Source organism: Haliaeetus leucocephalus, unplaced genomic scaffold, assembly GCF_000737465.1.
Source record: "Haliaeetus leucocephalus isolate CR32 unplaced genomic scaffold, Haliaeetus_leucocephalus-4.0 Scaffold678, whole genome shotgun sequence".
In the NCBI taxonomy this organism is placed as follows: domain Eukaryota; kingdom Metazoa; phylum Chordata; class Aves; order Accipitriformes; family Accipitridae; genus Haliaeetus; species Haliaeetus leucocephalus.
Window position 1 is genome coordinate 5,262,372 of NW_010973114.1, and position 20,559 is coordinate 5,282,930.

General features: G+C 45.8%; 1 protein-coding gene across 1 annotated transcript in view; it reads left to right on the forward strand.

Annotated features, from left to right (window-relative positions):
• TMEM260 (transmembrane protein 260) overlaps positions 1 to 15,879 on the forward strand; it is a 29,217-nt gene extending 13,338 nt beyond the window's left edge. Inside the window, exons 4-16 of the mRNA XM_010579868.1 lie at positions 847 to 1,024; positions 3,388 to 3,501; positions 5,821 to 6,000; positions 8,422 to 8,462; positions 8,835 to 8,918; positions 9,282 to 9,399; positions 9,580 to 9,743; positions 10,902 to 11,073; positions 12,076 to 12,224; positions 13,087 to 13,263; positions 13,830 to 13,883; positions 14,319 to 14,409; positions 15,494 to 15,879. Of these exons, the coding sequence (XP_010578170.1) occupies positions 847 to 1,024; positions 3,388 to 3,501; positions 5,821 to 6,000; positions 8,422 to 8,462; positions 8,835 to 8,918; positions 9,282 to 9,399; positions 9,580 to 9,743; positions 10,902 to 11,073; positions 12,076 to 12,224; positions 13,087 to 13,263; positions 13,830 to 13,883; positions 14,319 to 14,409; positions 15,494 to 15,763 (1,792 nt within the window). The 3' untranslated portion in view covers positions 15,764 to 15,879. The remainder of the gene's footprint in view (positions 1 to 846; positions 1,025 to 3,387; positions 3,502 to 5,820; positions 6,001 to 8,421; positions 8,463 to 8,834; positions 8,919 to 9,281; positions 9,400 to 9,579; positions 9,744 to 10,901; positions 11,074 to 12,075; positions 12,225 to 13,086; positions 13,264 to 13,829; positions 13,884 to 14,318; positions 14,410 to 15,493) is intronic.
• Positions 15,880 to 20,559: the final 4,680 nt, after the last annotated feature.

Consider the following 20,559-nt stretch of genomic DNA (forward strand, 5'->3'; position numbering starts at 1 on the left):
GACCTTCCATGCGGGCAGAGCCAGAGCCGCCCCCGATGCGACTGGGTGGGAAGAGCCACTATTGCAGAGCAGGCATAATAGGTTTCCCGGGCTAAATCCCACCTCGTGGGCTCCCCGCGCCGGCTGCAGCATCCAGCCAAGTTGGGCAAGCGGCTCTGTGGGGAGCGTGTGCCATAATCCCGTCCGGGAGTCGCAGAGGTGCCTGGCTTTCGGGCTCGCGGCCATCCCAACGGCGGGTGCTTCACCCGCTCCCTCCTGCTCGCTGGAGCTGACACCCGTTTTCCCCGCTCCCGATCCCGGCGGACACCTCTCCCTGCTGGGACCATGGGTGCCGCAATCCTCACCTACCCCCGAGACACTAAACATCCCCCCTCGGGAAAGCTCTGCTAATGCTGTCCATCGTGAATAGCTCTAATCCACTCTTTATTCAGCACCCTGATGAATTTAAGGCTGCACCCTTGCTGGCGTCTCCTCCAGTGGAGAGTATCCCGTTAGAGGCGTGAATCCCTGGCTCGGCGTACCAGGACCCGCCGGGCCATCGCTCATCGGGGTTTCTGAACCAAATTCAATACTGGAAGTTTTCACGGCGCTTGCGAGAAGAAGCCGACTCTTTGGTGTTGGGTGGCTTGCAAATAGACAGGGCTGGCTAACGCCTGTTCTTCCTAATTGCAATTCTTTGCAAAGAAATTATTGGGAAGATATTAACCATATAATGTTTTGGCAGGGTGCTGGGTGGCAGTCATCATTTCTGCTGCTACAGTATGTTAAAAAAAAATTAAAAAAAGAAGGACAATAAAGTAGGCTTTTTTGTTGGAAAAGAAGATTTCATGTTATCTGTGTTTGCAGGCTTTCTGGCTCATATGCTGGAGGAATCCTTGCTGCGGGGGTGTTTTCATTTTCTCGTCTAACATGGCAGTGGTCCATCGCGGCGGAGGTTTTTAGCTTAAACAATCTGTTTGTGGGGCTGCTGATGGCTCTCACCGCGCATTTTGAGGAGGCATCCACTGCAAAAGAGAGATCAAAGGTAAAACATCTCAAGCAAAGTGAATAGTTCTTTTTTTTTTTTCAATTAGTTATTACGCAGCTGTTTAATTTCCTATTCATTTAGTGCTGTTTTAGTTTTGTTTAAATAAAGAAGGCCAAATTTTGGGACTTGGTTCAGCACCTGTGCTGGCTGGTGTCCATCCCTGACCTACCTGGATGTTCAAAAGTGCCAAACACTGAAAAACGCGTCCACCTTGCTTAAGGGTTGAGTTGGGACCTGTTGGATGGGTTTGGGGTTGGTTTGTTTAATACACACAGGGTGGAAACAGGAAAAGCAAAATCATTTTCATCTCAATGTTTTAGTGTAAAGTTTGGTTTCCTGCATCAAAGACTCAAACTAGGCTGTTCAAGTTTTTGTTTTCAGAACTGATATTTTTCCTTGGGGTAAATAGATATATTTTACAGAAAACTTCATCTAGTTAGAAACCCAGGATTTTACTGAAAAACTGAAATAACCGAATTTTCAATCAGTTCTTCTTTTGAAATTAAATGTGCCCCTAAAATAATGGCATTGTTAAATACAGAGACTTTACATTTCATGCTATATTCTCTACTTTATAAACAGACTAGGCAGCCAAATGATATTTTTACTCAGCAGTCTTGTTCTTTCTACTTCTATTTGCCTGAACATCTGATCTCTTCTCCTCTCACAGACTTGCCTGCTGTGATTCCTGTAAATTGTGTGAATAAAAGGATTTTTGCCGGGCTAGGCTAGAATTTCAGGAGTCCGCAGTGGTAGTTTACTCAGCTTCGTGAGTTCTCAAATAACATGTTTTATCAGTGGTTATAGAGACCTTGTTTCGCCACTGGATTTTTTTTTTTTTCTTTCCTAGTGAGTATTGTCCCAAGATCCCTACAACCCGAACTCCACGAAGATGGAGTTGGGCATTTTCCAACCTGCTTCCACGTTTCATGTGCCCAATTTCCAATGGGATTTTCAGATGGGATTTTCAGAAGCAGTTAAGGAGCTTGTTTCAATGTTTTTTAGGTGTCTGGCATCCCACACCTTGAAGAAGCCAGGCTGCCAACAGCAAGCTCACAGCGCTTTTCATATATCAGATGGTCGTGCAAACATCTTCAGGGGTGTGCTTGGAGTTCATCAATATACTTGAAAAATTACTGAGGTTGTTCTGAGTCCCACAGGGCAGCTCTGAAGCCTGCAGATGTTTTTCAGAAGTTATGGCAGGTGTTTTCATGGCAAGGCAGCATCCAACGTTGAATGCTGGGCAGTCAATTAAAAATTACCAGGTGATCCCATCACCACGCCAAGGCAAGTGTTTGCATCTCACACGCCATCCTCACCAGTGACTGAAATAAACAGGGGTGATGATCTGATGGTAGATGGAAGTGCCGTCCTCCTTGGGGATGGCTGGGGAGGTGAGGATGGGTTGTCGGCTCCTGTCCAGCAAGGTCTGTGGGACTCTGGTGGCTTGTTGCCCGCCGAGGAGCTGCCCTGGGGCATGGCTTCAGGTTGTAACATGGACCAAGTGGCCAGTGATGGTGGAAGAGGAGGCAAATTCAGAGGAGGAGCAGTGGCCAGTGGTATACGTGGCACTGACCCAAGGTTTCTACATGGAGTTGCTCTTGTAGCCTCGTCCTCCCCCACTGAACGAAGAGGACTCGGCACTGGTTTGATGGTGTTGGGACAGAGCAGAGCATATGGCAGCATGGGGCAGAGAGAGGCTTTCCTTAGCATCAGCCAGGGATGGCCATGGTACCAATAACGAACCTGTGAATAATCCTCAGTGAGTACCAGAAATACCCTTGCACCATGCTGTATAGTCTGGATACATTACCCACTTTATCAGAAAACTCTTTCAAAGATGCTTGAAAATGAGCTTTTAGACTAATTTCCTTGCTTAGGAAGTTTGTGTCGCCCTGACTTTAGCCCTCTGTGCCTGAAGAAGAGGAAAAAATGATTCCTGTTGTATAAAATGAAGTCTCTGTACATAATGGCATTATTTTAGGGTATGGCTTCTGAAAACTTAGCATCCTTTGGGGTTAGCTGCTGGGCAGTCTCCCCTGTGTAGCAGGAGTTCAGGAATTGGACCCCGGTGCATTGTTATGACATGATGGTGCTACAGATGATCTCTGTATACATGGAGACATAGCCGTTGTGTTGGATGCTTCTTAAATAACGTTTTCTGTTAAACAAATGAAATCTCCCTGTAAATAATCAAAAATAGCCTGTTATCTGTGTTATAATTGATAGGTGCTCACCAATGTATTTGCCTGTCTCCTGCAAGCATGCTGTGGGCTGCACTGGAGCTCTTTTGGTCTCTGGATGTTTTTGCAAACCGTAAAGAATAATTGTGAATGCGTTTGGTTTTTTTGCCGTTTCAGATCTCTAAACTTGGTGCCTTTTGCTGTGGGCTCAGTTTGTGCAATCAGCACACGATAGTGCTTTATATTGCTTGTATTGTGCCTTGGGTTCTCTCCCGGCTTTTCAGAAAGACGGTACGTATTTTGCTGACCCGTGCCTCTGTTTTTGTAAGGCAGTGAGTAATTCTTCTTTGCAAGCACTCGTGCCGCTTTTATGTTGATGTACAAACAGGGACAGTCAGTGGTCTGTCTAAACTAGTCAGTCATAACCCACTGAAGTTACAGTCCGTCAGTCTGACACCAGAGCCACCGATGGCAATTTAGGGCCGGTGCTCACACCAGCGATCGGCGACCTGCCCGTGTCTCCTGGCGCAGGAGCGCTCTGCCCCACCTGCTTGCAGATACCCTGTGAGCAGCTACGAGACCGATACTTGGAGCTAAAAACTGCTCAACGTGTACGAAATAAGAGCATGTTCAATGACCTACCAAACAGGAAAGCAGATCAATACCTGTTGGTGAGAAGTCACAGCCATGTACAGTCTGGGCACTGCTTCTCCTGGCTGACGGCACTGGCTTTCTCGTGGCATCAGCTCATTTGGAGATGAGTTTCTGTATGTCGATTCCCTGGTGGCAGCAAACGAAAGCTGTGTCCGCTCATTGCAGAGCACCTTGCAACTGCTGTTGATGGTTGAAGGCTCAACCAGAATAAGCAGCACAGCAGTAAGGCTGCAGATGCTTGTCTTTAGGGAAGTCTTCTTCAGCATCTCCTTGGGACGTGCCTCCAGCTCTGATGCAGCCAGGACTTTTGAGTCCTACAAGAGATCAGCTCTCGGGTGAAGAGCACCTGGCTCGTGCCAGCTGGGAAAGACCAAGGGAATGCTGACCTGAGGTGAAACAGCAAGCCCCTGATCTGGTCAAATATGTCCCTTTCATCTCCTACCAGAGATCCCCTTCTCGAGATGTTCCTCCTTCTACACCTCTTCTATTAAGCTTGCTAGCTGTGTAAGAAGGTGAAAACACCTTTTTGCATGCTTGGCTTATGAAGGTGATGTGCATCTGTCTGGATGCTCTTGTCTCTGTAGGTGATCTTCTGTGAGTCAGTGCATCAGGCTGGATGTAGACATGTTGTAGAAATTCTACTTTGCCCTGAAAACAAGCTCCACATCTCAATGGTGCAGATGCTCTGATCACTTTGCCCTGAGAAGCCTCCATCTACTCCTTCTCTCTCTTTTGTCCCGCTGAAGGTCACACTTGGGCAGGTTTCTGCCGGGCCAGTCCTGCCTGTATTTTTCCACCCTCAACCTGATAAATCAGGTGTGGTTGTGAGTAATGGCACAGGGTATAATGAAGCGTGGAGTGAAGCACGTGAGCTGCAAGAGATAAGATGCAACTCAGGCAAGCTTGATCCAAATTCTGTTCAGCATCTCCAGCAAACCCCTTTCTGACTATATATTTCCTTTAACACAATGAAGACGCACTTCTGCAATATATTTGTGTTCTTTAAACAGAGCTTTTTTTTTTTTTTTTCAACCAGGGAGGTCCAGAGAGACCTCTGTGATTTCCAGCAAGGACAGTCCTGTGCCAATATAATATTCCTGGGAAATACTTTAGCCAGCCCAGTGGTGCCTGCTGCAGAAAACCACCTGAGAAGAAGGGTATTTGATGGAAAACAGTGACCTCTTAAGTAAAAAAGAGCCAGCTTTCTTCTGAAGGAACTCTGGCCACCACCATTATTAAGCTACTTTTTCTGCTCTGTAGATCGTCATTCTGAATGGTGCCTCTTCCCCATAACCCCAACTGCTGAAGAAGTGCTTTGATTGACAGGGCAGTGGCTAACGATAAAGCAAGCGTGCAATATTCTAGGGTGGGATTTTCCAAAGCACTTAAAGGAGTTAGGCACAGAAGTCCCTTTGAAAGTCTTGTCTTCCTGACCCCTTAGGCAGTCTTGAAAATCCCACCCCAAAAGTTGGCCTATCCAATTTAGCCAGTGTAATCGCGATAAAGTAAATGGCAAAACTGACTCATGATGATGGTGATGATGTGTGTAGTTGTACTAGAGCAGCATTTTTTTTTTTTGCCAGATGGAATACCAGCCAACTCTTAATCGCTGCAAAGTGGGTTATCTCAGCCTTGCAGTGCTTCAGCCATCTATGCATGTCATGCCATGATTTAAATGTGAAAGATGCAATGAGTATGATACTCATGAGTCCTAGCTAATATTATTTGCTTCACTTAAATTTCACCCTGCCATGCAAAGGAGATCAGTTTGATGCTGTTTCCTAGTAATCCACAAAATCGTAAGGTTTAACATAGCATTTTGTAGGGACTTACTATAAATTGAGAGATCAGCTCTGTGTAAATATATTTGATGTTTTTTCTTTATCTGTTCTTGAAGTTCCAGCGTGATTAAACTAAAATAAACATTGTTATGCAATATGACATATTTTGGTGCAGGAATTGTCCCTAGGCCATTTGCTGAAGTTGGGTTTATGCTTCTTGGCTGGTTTGCTGCCTTATCTCTATCTGCCGGCTTCGTCCTACCTCAATCGAGCCCGTTGGACATGGGGAGACCAGACGACTTTTCAAGGATTTTTGACCCACTTTCTCAGGGAAGAATATGGGACATTCAATCTGGTAAATAAGGGTCATTTTCTAAATGACTTTCTTTTAACTTATGCAATAGCAGAACCTTTCTATTTGTGACGATTAATGGCTGGTAGGGGAAGAAATTGAAAATGTTTTCTTTTTTAAAAACTTGTTTCTGATTTTGACCTTCTGATCTGTCAGGTTTTCTGGGAATGGATCACGTAGATGGGAAAGCAAAGAAATAATTCTCTTTGCCTTTACGGGGTGAGCCGTATTATTTACTGGGAGCTGTACAGGTGTCTTGTAAGAGCCCAAAGAGCAAACTGCGCTAGAGAGAGATGGCAACATCAATTTTGTATTTTTCTTGTTTTAAGACAAATAGTTGTCTTACTTTTTTTGTTTTAAACTCAGCTATTTAAAGAGCAAGCAGTTTTCATTGCTGTACCTTCAAAAAACATTCCTTTTAATTGACTTCTTACTAATATTGAATTTAAATGAATGGTAGGTTTGAGGGGTCTCAGAAACCTCCGGTGAGTTATTGACAGGTCTGTGCTCTTTCCAAGGGAGGGAGGTATTGCATGGTTGCTTGCAGAGCGCAAGGTTTGCATCTGCCTCCTCCAGCCCTGACTTAGATGTTTGGCACTGGCCACCCAAGGAAAGCAAGCACCCAGCACCCCTTCTGTCCTTCTGCTTCAGAGATTTCAGTGCAGAGAGCTGGGAAGTCGCACCACTGGGGGGAAAAAGAGAAAAAGGTATGGTTTACATATTGTGTCACTCCGTGGGGTCCTGAAGCTCCACATCCTCAGAAATTAAGTCCCCGCATCCAGCCAACATGACGCAGCGAGCACCGTTGCCATTCCATTACAGCCTTCTTGGAGAGCTGGATGGCTGTAAGATGTGAGGCAAAAGGCTTGATAATTCCTGCTGCTGCCACTTAATCTTTCCAAAACTCCTACAGAGATAAGATCCACCCTCTGAAGGACTTGGGAGATTTCCCCCGTTGTCCTATTCCCAGCTGTCTCCTGAGAATGAGACTCCATTGGGCAGAGCAATACCAAGGCATGCAAATCCCTTAACTCCTTTCTCCATCAAATGTGATGAATTCAAGTTGATGTTCAGGAGGCTTAGGGATGGACTGCGTGTAATCCTACACCACAAATCACATTTACGATGAACTTGTCTGAAACAGGAGCAATAAATGCAGCAAAATCCAAGCGTTTGGTCCCGACGCCAGTTGGGCTAATGCCAGAGCCCTGCCTGGATGGACAGACAGCCCTCGCGTCCCACGGCTCCGTTTTAAGGGCAGGCAGGGTCAAAAAAAAACAGAGAAAAGACCCGGGCAAGGGTTCCACCTATAAGCCAAGGGTCAGAAGTGTCATCTCCTGCGAGGGATGTGTCTGAGGCCAGAAGCCGTCAGCTGCTAGCGAGCTGGGGCTCTGCAAGAAACAGAGGTAGCAGTGGTGCTTCAGGAGCTGTGGGCTGGCTCTCCATCCTCTAACACTTCTATTTTTTACTTAAATCTTGAATGCAATTAACTATTCCATTTTTATTGAGATTAAATACTCCTTCCAGACCTCCTGGATCCATTTACCTTCTATCTGGTAGCCACCACTTTTCCAACAAGCACCTATGAAGGTAATTCCTCACCTCCACCGAGCATGTCTTCTTTCCCAGACTTGTGCCATGGATTGCAAGTCTCTGCAATAAAAATTCTCATATATCTTATATAAATCTCACACAGCTCTGCCTCCATCAGGGCAGAGGAGACAGGGGCGAGTCTGGTAAGCAAGCGGGAATTGAGACCCACGTGCTTGTCTCAGGCTGTGGGGAGATGTCCCAGAAAATAATTGCACTGTGCAGACACAGGACAAGAGGACATGGCCTCAAGTTGTGCCAGGGGAGATTTAGACTGGATATTAGGAAACATTTCTTCACTGAAGGGGTTGTCAAGTGTTGAAACAGGCTGCCCAGGGAAGCGGTAGAGTCACCATCCCTGGAGGTATTTAAAAGATGGGTAGATGTGGTGCTTAGGGACATGTTTAATGGTGGACTTGGCAGTGTGAGGTTCACGGTTGGACTCGATGATCTTAAAGGTCTTTTCCAACCTAAATGATTCTGTGATTCTGTGATATAGCGGAGATCGTAGCTAAACCATATGATGTGCTTGAGTTGGAGAGTAATGGGTTGGTAGCACCTTGAAAAAATGCTGTTCCAGGTGGTAAATCCTGCACAGTGGCACAAGAATGTGGGAGAAGATCTTGCAGTGAAGGTTTGAGTAGAGTTTGATGTCTTTTTGTTGTTTAACCAATTCTTGTTCCCTTGTCACCTTGGGGTACCACCTGAAGGGGTTTTGAGGAACTCTGTGTGCTCAGAGCTCTGCAAACAGAAAACAAAAAGACTTTTCCTTGCCCCAGTGATATGGCAAGCAGCGTGTGGGTTTCTCATGGGTTTTCTCTCTTTTTAATCTAGGCCAAGTCCGAGACAGGATCCAGTATGAGAGAGATGCTGGTGTGAGTAAAATCTTGACAGTGCCTTTTAGTGGAGAGAAACCTGCTGCTGCTGCTGTCATTTTGGCCAAAGTGGCTCCTGTCCTGCCTTTCCTCGGCTTGGTCCAGAGCTGGGGCCGTATGTGTCTGGCACAGGGACAGCATGCTTGTCCGTTTGTCTTCCCCACTGAAGGAAAAATGCTGGATCCCCCTCCCCAGCGATTTTTCATTCAAAATCCTGACATGTAAACCGAGCTTGTTCCCATTTCTGGTAGACTTAATCACAGCAGAATAGGAATATGTTATGTTGTGCTTATTCCCTGCTTCTCTTGACACTTTAATTGGGTGCAAGGGGCGATTTGGGGATGACGCATCCATGCACTAATTTCTCCGCAGTTTTCAGCTGGCGCAGATGAAGTCGGAGCTCTCCCTTCCCGTCCTCGCCCTGGCACTCATGGCCTGTGTGAGCACAGCACTGCCGTAAGTTGGAGGAGAATATTTGCTCCGATGTGCATTTTCTTACTGGCTGCATGGGCAGCTTTCTTTGCCTTCTGCTTGCTGGTGCAAAAATTTCAGCAATTGGCTGTGGTCATGTATTAATTAAGAGCGAAATATCCCTGCTCCTGGTAAGCCAGTGGTTTTGTAGATGGCAAGCTTAAAAAGTCTTGAAAACCTGATGGTTTTGTGCTTTGAAAACAGAAGTCTCATAAATTACAAAGGTAAAGAAAGGCTCATCGGCTCCTTGTATTAAATGCATTTAGGTATGCAGAGAGATGGTGGGTTTCAAGCACATATAACTTTTGTCTCGTTTTTCATCATGCCACTATGTTATTTTTTTAATAGGACAAAGCAGCAGAAACCACCCGTGATCTGGCTTTTCACTGGAATGCTCTGTCTTTATTCCCTTTTCTTCGCTTGGAGAGCAAATTTGGATATTACAAAACCTCTGTTTCTGGGTGTGGTAAGTTGCACTCCAAAAATTCGCTCTGCCGTGTTAATTTTCGGAAGAAGCCTTAAACCCACCTACTCAGGAGCAGGTGGTTGTCTTGAAAGCTCCGCAAGGCGCAAAAATACAGCCACTTATTCTGTTTCCTTCTAGCTGGGGAAACAGAAATAGCATCTCTGGGGTTTTGTTTCCTAGGTGGAGCGGTTCTGGCTGCAGAGCAGTGCCGTGGTGGCTGTGCTGGCGGGGCTGGGGCTGGCTTCGGTCGGAAGCGCCGTGCTGGAGGGCAGCCGGGCGCTGCCGTGGCTGGAGTGGCTTTCCACTCTCGCTCTTGTCTCTTCTCAAGTTTGGGCAAATTACAGGTAATGAATCCCCCGGGCACTTGTCTTGGCGCAGCCTCGTGGGGCTGCGGGGTGCCGTGTGGTTGGGGTGCTGCTGTAAATTTCCCCACCCTGCTGCTGGGGTTTCTGCCCTTGTCTTGAAGTGGGAAAATCAGTTGTCACGTCCCAGCTAAGCTTGCATGGTCACAGCCTGCAGGGCTCCCTTCTTTGATCTCCCTCAAAATCATCAAGCACCAACTCCAGGCTGTAAAATGGGGGTGTCGCGTAGTTTGCAGGAAGAAAACTCTGTAGATATGTAAACTTATAATGAAAGAAACTCGTAAATCTGTGCTTTATTTCCTAAGGAGGTTTGCAGAATTCATTTGACCTGAACAGTCACCTTCTCCTTCCCTTGCTTTGCTTCAGGTTTCCTTGTGCCCTGGGGTTTTTCTTATTTTTTTTTCCTTTTTGAAGAGTTAGATCTGTAGTATAGGGCTTCCTTATCCCATAACCACGCTGAAGACTCTGCAGTGGCTTGGGTAGGAATCAGTGTAATAGCAGGGATGATCCGGTAGAAGTTGACCAACGAAGCGTAGACTTCATACTCGGGAATCCTTCCTTCGCACACATCTTTTCCCAAAGGCTGGTCCATAGGTGAGCCAGCCATAGCTCATGTCCTGAGCCATGTCATGGAGTGTCCTCTCCTTGAGTCCATATCTGGAGTGTGTGCGCACACAACTGTGTAAGGAAAAGGATCTAATCTCAGGTAATGTAAATCTACTTCTGCCTGATGCTAGAAAAACTTGGCTTTTTAATGCTTAATTAAAAGCATTGAAAGGATGGGGAGGATTTCAAATACTTTACAGAACCATTGTTGTGCTGGCATTTCCAGCACCGACTAGTAAGTCTTTAGGTTTAGCCCAAGAAAAAATTAGAATGAGGGTGAAGGCGTGCAATGAGTGTGTATTTTGGCAAAACTGTAGTGGCTCATGTCTCTGGTGCTGGTTTCTGGGGGACTGTAGTCTAAATGCTTCATTTCTGTACCTCGGTTTCTCTGCAAATAGAGATGATGATTTTCAGCAAGATCTGACCAGGGTGGACTTCCCCTGTGGATGCATGTTGCATAAAATTGTTCTGAAGATATGCAAAGCGATGCAAATACCTGTTTTTAAAATACTGGTTTTTATCTGTTCTCTTAAGTGCTTGTGATCAAAGCAACAACTACGTTGTTGAAAAGTTTGCAAGGAATCTGCTGTCCTCTATGCCCACCGGTGCAGTGATCTTGCTAAGAGGAGATTTGCCTGGGAATGCTCTTCGTTATGTACATTATTGTGACGGGATGAGGCCAGATATCACCTTAGTGGACCAGGAGGTGGGTTCAGAAAGTAATATTAAAAGAGGCAACAGGCAGATCTAAAAATACGAAGCAAAAGTTCAGTTGTTCCTTTCTGTCCTCGAGGGGGTCTCTTTGTTAAAATAAAACTCATGATGCAGAAATAAATGAAATTGATTTTTTTTAAAGGGTTGTGGGTAGCTCTGGGACGGAGCGTGATGTGCAAGTCCCATTCAGGCCCAAAAAGCCAACAGGGAGACAATAGCGGGTAGAGAGAAGGGGAAGCCCAAGTCCTTCATCACGGCAGATATCCAGATGTGGCACAGGGCTGATGTTTGCCTTGCTGAGGAAGCTTTGTCCCTGCTCTTTTCTGCGGTTGCCCTGAAATACAGATGTTGGGGCAGCAGAGTGCCTGTGGGAACAGCCTGGAGGGCAGCAGGTCAGCAGTTGCCCTGAGGGTGATGGGGTTTTGGGGTTTCTCCCAAGGGCTTTACCATGCTGAGGCTCATTCCCTGCATCCCCTCTGTTATCTTTGTCCCCCAAAGGTGGTTTCGCAGACTTCTGCCTCTCTTTTTCACATTAAAACAAAGGTGCTGTGTGTCCCTGGGTGGTGTTTGCACTCTTTCCTTTTTCCTGAGAAATGGGAGAAGAAACCCCCCCCTTACAGAAGGGGACACCTACACTTCCACTGCCACGTCAGTCCTTGCACTTGGCTTTGCAACAAGAGTTTGTGACTTGTTGGGAACCCAAAACCCAACGCTTCATATTTAATCAAACCCAAGCCCTGTTGCGTCTCTTACCAGCAGTAGCTATTTTATGTTTCCTTAGAGTTTTGCCCGCTCAGCGGTGAGGACCGTGTGCCTCTGATCAGAAATTACTGGCGACCTGGTCTGGTGATGTGGTCCCAGACCATTGCTGAAATGGGAGGTGACTTTAGTGGGCAAATAGAGTCATTACTCCTGCAGAAACCGTTTCTTCCGGATGTAAAATGGAAGAAAACTTTGCTTCTTGTTTTAATTATGATAATATTTTTCATGATAGATGATGACTTATGAATGGTACTTACCCAAACTGGCAAAGCATTTACCTGGCGTTTATTTTCCTGGGAACCGGTGGAATCCTGTGGAAGGAGTATTACCCGATGGGACACTTGTTTTTAATCTCCATCGTTTCCTCAAAGTAAATAAACAGTAAGCACTTCTTTCATATGTAACAGCTTTCCTAAAATTTCTGACCGTTTTTTTTCTTGAAATTGTTTATGGAACAGCTTGGTACTGCATCCAAAAGACCAATTTTCTCCACTGAGTTCCTCCCCGGTGGTGAGATTATTTTTGCAATTAAAGGAAATATCTATGCAGAAGTAACTCCATCCGGATATAATGTTGCTTGTTGTTTTGAGGTTGGTTTGGTTTTTAGGAAGGAAAGATAAGAAGGTGATCGGCAGAGAGTATTTACTGATTATTTTTGTTGTTGTTGATAACAGTTCATCACAAAAAAAGGAACGTTCCCGTGTACTCAAAATGACGATGGTTGGAGAGCAAATTGCTGCTGCTTCTCCTTCATGAACATTGTGGCCAACTGATTAGCATAGAATGAATGTATTCCAGGAATAATCATCATATAAAAATAGCTTAGTAAGAGTGGAGAAAGGATTAGATACTCACATGAATAAGAATAGCATCTGCATTTAGACTAGCCAGGGTGAGCCTTGCGAGTGTGGGTAGGCAGAAGAGCATTGCCAGGTGCCGGCAGGAAGAAATGGGCTTCTCCTATGGCTTCTGGCATGTTTGTGAGGTCCAACATAGGGGAGAGGATGTGTCTCCTGTGCTGGCTGCACAAGATGTGCAATGCCAGATGGAGTATTTGCTTGCAGCAGGAGAGCTGTTTTGCCGAAACAGAGACACAGACTGACCCAAAGACGTGTCCTTGCTGATGTGAAATCGTCAGGATGGGCATCCATGCTGCAGAAAATACGTGGTTTGCTCAAGCATGTGGGGTGGCCCATGGTCTCTGGCATAGCTTCACGGTTGCTCTCTCTGTTTTTTTTGGCAGTAAGGAAGTGTTTGTCTGCATAGGTCTTCATGAAGGTGACTCAACCTGGAAAAGGAGCTATTCGCTCTGGCCGTGGGGTACATGTGACAAGTTGGTTCCTTCAGACGTTATGTTTGACCCAGGAAAGTGGATTCATCTTACAAGAAATCTCTATAACTGGACTGAAGACTACGGCAGGTACGAGGCAGAGGCGACTCTGCTCCTTCCCACTCATCATTCTTCTGCCAGCAGCATACCCACATTCATTGCAGTGTTAGAGAAATTAAACATGAGCCGTCATCATGTTTCGTGTTCTGGAACATACAATAATAAATCTGCATGTGGTATTTTTATTGGTGTTAAAAGTAGAGAGGACGTTTCTAGTCAAATATCAGGTCCAATTCTGATCTTAAAACTTGATCAGGAGCCAAAAAACATTAAGGACTTGGGACATCCAAAGCTTTAAATGTCACAGACTAAACTGTGATGGATGGTAAAAAGCATGTCTTCCTTTGAGGATAGCTAGGTTGCTGTGAAACACCTGATAGACCAGAGGCTCTTTCTATGGAGAGAGAGGAATAAAGTTTTATGAATGACTGAGGATCAGCTGAATTCCCTGCTGTCAGAGCCATATAGGCTTCATGATGGGTTTTCTTCTGGCTGGGAGGTCCGTAGCTGCCTGGGTTAGAAGGGTTGATTGCACGGTGGGTGAAACACAGTGACATGCATCTGATGGCTGAATTTTATATCTCATTCCCATTTAGTTTCAAGCCCTCTTCCTGGGAAGCTGTCGCCAACGAGGAGATGTGGCAAGCCAGGTGATGCTCCTTTGCTCCCTTCCAACAGCCGGTGGGCGATGCCAACTCACTGGCGTGGAAATACACACCAAAATGGGCAGCTTGATGGTGCATGGCCTTATTGGATCTAAATGTGCCAAGCTTTGGAAGGAAAAGGTTGGCAGAATGAGATGAAGCGTGCATGGCCTCTGGCAAATCCTTCAGGAAAGTGGTTGTTTCGTTCACTGAAATGTTCTGCTCGAAGTATCTCGAAGGAGCAGAGGGTAGTTGGGACATAGGGTGAGAAAATACATCATGGAGAGAAATTTGTATCACTGATGACTTGAATGGGGATGCTGGTGTACTGTCCCATAAAATTGAAGAGCTGTATGGACATACTGAAGATGTGTATAACCATCTGATGCGAGCTGGTTACGTTCAGCAGTTATTATATGGAAGTTTTTCTTGTTTTTCTAGGATGAAAACAGCTTTCTTCATATTTGACCTTGCAGAAACTGCCAGTGTGACTGCAGAAGTGAAATCACAACTTTACACCTTTGCATACACAGTAAGTCATGTATTTTGGTTATGAATGATCCCTGCAGTTTCCGTCCTTTTTTTCTTTTTTTTTTTTAATTTTTCAATTCCATAGAAATACGGTGTTCCCATATAGGTCAGCTGTCCTTGTAGGCTGCATTCTGCTTCGTTCATCCAAACCGGGAACATAGCAGATTCAAAGAGGTTTGTTCAGGGATTTTATCCATTCCTACTTGCCCCCTCAGTCATGGAGGATGCCAAACGCTAACCAGTCGACACCCTGCTTTTGCTATTAATTATGTTGTCTGTTTGCTGGGCTCCAAAGCCATGCCAAGAGATTGCTTGTCCTGAAGTCCCCTCTGTGCACTTGTCCCCTCTGTCATTACACAGTCATGCATCTGAGCCAGCAAGTGTAAAATCCGACAGTCTTCTCGCTGCAAATTAATTCTGCTGCATTTCACACCAAAGAATAGCACCCATAAGCTGGTGTAGGTACCTCTTGAAATACTGGACTGCCTGAGATGCCAACAGATGCACAAAACGATCAGCATGTGTCAGCAAAGAGGAGGAGTGTCTCATACCCCAGCAAAGAGTCAACAAATAGTTGCCTTTCAACTCTTGCCTGTTTTGCTGTGATTTTTGCTGTTCCACAAAGTTCTCAGGCACGTGCCTGCTGTTGAACTTCTGAATATTCCCACTCAAGTCAACAGACTGCTTAAGTCCTGTGGAAGGTGTCCTGATCTCCTGAAATATTGAGTAAATGTCTTCCCAGGCACGGCAGTTAAATCTCTTTTTTTCCCCAGCCTGGTGTAACAGCTCTCTTGGGGAAGCACATAACGTGCAGTGGGGTTATCATGATCATCTGTAACGTTTCTAAACAAACAGCTGCTGTAGGAAGGGAAACATTTCAGCCCCCCTTGGATTTCTGATTCACGCTATTGTGCATCACATGGCAAACACAGAGTGAGTTACAGAAATGCTCCGACTCTGGACTTGGACATCTAAATAGCATCTGTTCCTTTATGGGCAATTTTGAAGCACTGTTAAGAGCTGTTGGTCCCCTTCATTCAATTAATTTGTGTCCGTCCCCCCCCTTTTTTTTGTCCCTTTAACAGTCATACAAAGAAATTGTCAACTCTCATCCAAATCACCCGGTGAACTGGCACAAAAACTACGCCATCGCCTGCGAGAGGATGTTGCGTCTCCATCGGGTGGATGTGGATCCCGAAGCGTTACTCTCCGAAACTGTGAAACATTTCCTTCTGTACACTGAGAAAGCAGAGGACGATCCCCAGCGGCAGGATATTCTGCAGGCTGTGAAGCACCTGAAGAAAGAGCTGCAGGGGCTGAGGAAAATGAAAGATCTGAGGCGGGGAGCTGGGTAGCACCCGGTCCTCCACCCGCCCGCTGAAGTGCTGAAATTTTGAAGTCAGGACTTAAAACCTGAATTACTCCTTGACAACGTGAGAATGGTTTTAAAAGGCGACAGAAGTGGCAGTGGAGAGAAAATCAAGTGTGATTGCCTCCGCAGGAACGTACTGTTGTTTGATCTATGATTGCTGTTGCCAAATGAACTGATTGTATTGTTTTGTCTGTGGGGAAAAAATCTAATCACTAAATAAAATACTGGGTTTCCAAAATGAGAGTTTTCTTTTAAAAGAAGCCTCTGAATCTGTTGTACCGTGAAGATTATTTTTTTTTTTATGAATGCAGCATCCTTTATAGATGCAAAAAATGTATTTAGCCTTAAATGTTTCTTCTGTTACTGAGATGTTTTCTAAAGCCGTTTTTCTTTAGCTGTGCTGTGTCTCTGTGTTTTTGTGGTCATGGAGCAGCACGGTTGGGTAGGTTTCCATCAGGACAAGCACGCGGGACGGTGCCCTTCGCAGGAGGCTGATCGTTTGCTGTTTCGGATGTGCTCTGTCCCCTGGCTGTGCCTGTGCCCAGGGGTGCTGCAGACACGATGTCCTCCTGGCGTGGGATGGTAGGTAGAGACCAATCCAGCTCTTTCTGCCTCCCTTGCTTTGCCAGGATGGTTATTTTCATTACACTGGGATTTTATGTTGGGATAGACTTTATTGCTCTACTTTTCCAAGAGCGAGGAAGCAACTTGGTATATTTTCCCTTGCAGAGCACCGTGACTCTGTAGGCAGCAGCGTGGCATCTCCTGCGCCGCCTTCACCTGGGGTAGAGGGACCGTGGTGCCAAGACCCTGCACCGGGGGGGGACACGAGAGCAGCTCCCCCGGACAGTGCTGTCCCCGTGGCTGGTGGCATCTGCGCTGCGGCCTCTTTCGGTGCGAGCTCGTAGCGCTCGCCTGCTCCTTCACGTCCTCGCAGGTACCGGGGATGCCAGAACTGCAATTTTAGAGATGTCGGGGGCTTTAACCAAAAGAATAGAGTGTGAATCCATCCTGCTTTTCAGTCTACCCCAAGAGCCAAGCAACTTGGTTAACAAGAGCTCAGCTACTTGTTTTCAAAAAAAAGACATAGAATAGCATGTTTTTCAAAATGTTGTCAATTAACATGTTCTTCAAATGCTTAAACCAGACCCAAACCTCTGGTATTGTTACTGGAAAGTTATGTTCATCTAAATTTTCATACTTCAGTCTGTGGTTCTGTGAGATCTCAGCCCAGTGTTCTGTAGGAGACAAATTGCTGCCGGGCCAGGATTTCATTTGGACTAGTAGAATTTTCGGAGAAGAAAGACATACTTCTCTAAAGATCATGTTATCAAGTGGCACCTCTGGAAGCTTCCCAGAGGTTTGGAGGAGCAGATCAGGGTGTGTGCAGGAACGAGGGGTGTTACATGTGGGTGCTCTGTTGGTCTATAGTTTGAGGTGCATATAGGTGCAGATTTAGGCTTGTGTGGCTGCTAATCCTAATAGATCCTTTTAAAAGGAGACTACTTTTGTTGTTCTCTCCAAGTGCTGGTTTTCCCAGACTGACTTTCATTGAATGCTCCCTGTATAAAAATCAAGCTGCCGTCTAGGAATCTCTTAACTCCAGTTGCAAAATAACATCCTTTATTTTCCTCCCTCTCATTCTGATTTATTTTCATAGTATGATTTCCGTAGCAATTCCCCCCTGTTAGTTCTATAAATGATTGCTGTACAAACAGCAGATGAGAAATGAGCAACAAAAAGAAAGAAAACTACGGCTTCTGGGGTTGCAAAGCCAGAAAGCGGAGGGGAAGGGAGGAAGAGGAGCGGTTCAGGGGTGTCATTTTAACTCTTTGTGTTGTAATTGACTACATTTCAGGTCGACCGTGCCTCACTTAAATCTCTTCCTTTTTCTCAATCCCCGCAGAAGTGTTTGTACAGAGCAGGGGAATATCATACATTCCTCCGTGCAGCTTTCTCAGGGTCGGCTTTCTTCTCCTTTCTCAAAATCAGTCCTTCAGCCTAACAGAAAAGCATTAGGAATCCAATTTTTGAATGCTTTTGTTACCTGCATTATTGAAAATCCATTCAAGCAAATATACTGAGCCGAGGGTTTTCTTTATCTTGATTAGATGCCCTTCCTTAGCTGCATAGTCTTGAAATAATTGGAAGCTTTTGTGGATTCCACTATCTACTCAGGAGAAAAGAGGAGCTGGACAAAGGTATCTCAGCCTGCAGCCCACGTCGAGTAACGTATCGTCATATATCATAATAAGCAGCAATGCAAACTACAAGGAGAACTTTCCCACCGGCAAAGCCATCCTAGGTGTGAAGAGCAGGGGAAACGTGATGCTTTTTTAGGGAGCAAAGCAGAACCGGTTGCAGCCGTGCATTTCACGTGCGCCGTGTCCGTATGAATCGTGGGCAGGTGTGATACGGGTGTCCGTGCTGGGCGTTCAGCTCAAAGATATCCCTGACGGCCGATCGCAAAGGGGAAAATATTAACGGCGATGGAAGTTACGAAATTCCTCCCCCTGAATCTGTTCAAATGAGATTTGCTGGTGCTTGTAGACGAAGCAGTTGCGTGGCTGTTTCTGAGCCTGTTCGCTAAAAGGCAGCGCTGAGGGATGCTGGCAGTTTAATTTTTATCAGCTCCTCTTAGGTGGCACCCTTAAGTTTGTCAAACAAGCAAAGCTGATTTGCTCTTCGTTAGTCTCAGTTGCATGAATCAGTTGCCAAGTAAACAGGATTTTGCATTTTCCTAATTACTTTCATATTTGTGTTTTACCTCTATTTGTTCTCTTGCAAAACTGGTCCTAATAATTAGTCAGGCTCCTGCTGCCTAGACCTTAAAAAAAAAAAAATAAAGGGAGGGGAGGGAAAAAAAAGACTTCTGAGGGTTTTTTCTCCCTTATAAATTCATTTTTGTTACAAGCATCTTTTATACATATTACTAAAGGGAGCGCACTAAGAAATGCAAATAATAGTTCTTTATTTTATTATGACAGTTAATTAATAGCAACCTGTTTTAATGAATAAAGTCACTCAGAGTCCTTCAGCACTTCCTAAGTAGAGGCCAGAATCTGTAGGGATTCTTTTTTCCCCCGCATTGTATAGCTCCGAGACTCCGCGCACTATATAGGGCCTGTATAGAAATGCTCGCTAATGAAGAGGGAGGGCGAGGAACTTGTCTGCATTCAAAGATCACTGGTGAGTCATTCAGCGAGAAAAGGCCCCTTGCTAGGAATAGTCACAGTTCCGCGGCATTGTGCTAGCAAAAGGGTTTGATCAAAGGTCTCCTGCCGAGCTTGCATGGTTTCCTTTCATACGACGACCATAATTAAAACCACTAATTCTCTTTTAAAATGCTGCAGGATGCCATGTAGGCATCTGTCTGGAGTGTCCTTTGTGCTGTCGGGAGCTGTTAAGGACCAGCGCCGAGGGCTTTTCAGCGACATGCCAGTCAGGAAGGTGATTCGACATAAGGGTGCCTCTGAAGGCTTGACAGGGCCTTGACTACACAATTCCAGCTGAATTTGCCCCTTGTCAGCTGCCAGTAAATAAATCTCAAAGAAGGGGGGCTTGGGCGGGGGGAAGCCGAAGTTTCATTACCTGATCCCTGGGGCTTTGTTGGTTTTGGCATCGCCCAGGGGGAAGCCCTTGCCCCTCGGGGCCGGGGAGCTGGAGATGGCCATTGGAGACCCCTGCGCCCGGGCGTTTGAAGACCGTCAATACTTGTAACAGTTCAGCTGTTAGGAAGACAAATAAATGGAAGAGCCCATTAATCCCCTTTGGGTACTCGGTGCCTTTTGCCCTTTTATCGCAGCCTTATTAGGTTCCTACTCATCTTGAACCAGGAGGGATGAATTGAAGTTGTTGAGCGCTAATTGGCAAAGACTTTTCATCGCGGGCCAAGAACTTTCACTGACTTGAAAGTAACTTCGCCACGGGGAGGATCAGCAAATTCTTGCCTCGCCATTAAAACAAAACCCCCAAATCCCGTTGGGATTCAATGCGGTATTTAAAAAAAATTAGGGGGGGGGGGAAGAGGCAACTGCTAAATTGTTGGGCTTGTCCTTCGTGAGGATGTTGGCAAGTTATATTTGCTTTTTAAAAGAGAGTCACGGAGCTAGACGTGGCACAAGGCGATCCGTCCTGAAATGCAGTTGAAATCCACGTGTCTTACATGTGTAGGCGTGCGTTACCAAAACCTGCTCCCAGGCCAGGCTTCCCGAAAGCAGCCTGGGAGATGATCTGTAAGGTGGCACCATCGTTCTTGATAGTTTGCAACCGCTCAAGGGTCGAGGAGGGCGGTGCTGAGGTTTCCGTATGCCCAGGGACAATTCTGGCTGCCCTCGAGTCATCCCTGGGTTTGGTGATGGGATTTATAGCGAGGAAATACTTCAGCGTGGAGGCACTTGGATGTTCTCATGTGAATTGCTTTTTAATGTTGATTTTGGTAAAGGCTGCATTAATTTGGATGTACTTATTGCCCTCTCTCCCCACGTCCCCCATTGCGTATTTTAAATAAAGAATAAAACTTTTGCCAGGTCATAAAAGCATCTCATCCATGATAAGTGACAATGTCATGGGCCACCTCAGCCTGAAAGACATCGAGCTGAGGATTTGAGAGCACAAAATCTCATTGATGTGGTCCCCAGCCCCTGCATATGGGAGACTCGTGAAACAAGGTGGCCACATTAAGGATGGCATCTCCCACTGGGATGCCAATGTGTGTACCCTGGCGAAGCCCAGGCATGCCGGAGCCCTCACCATCTTTCCAGCGACTTCCAGGACCAG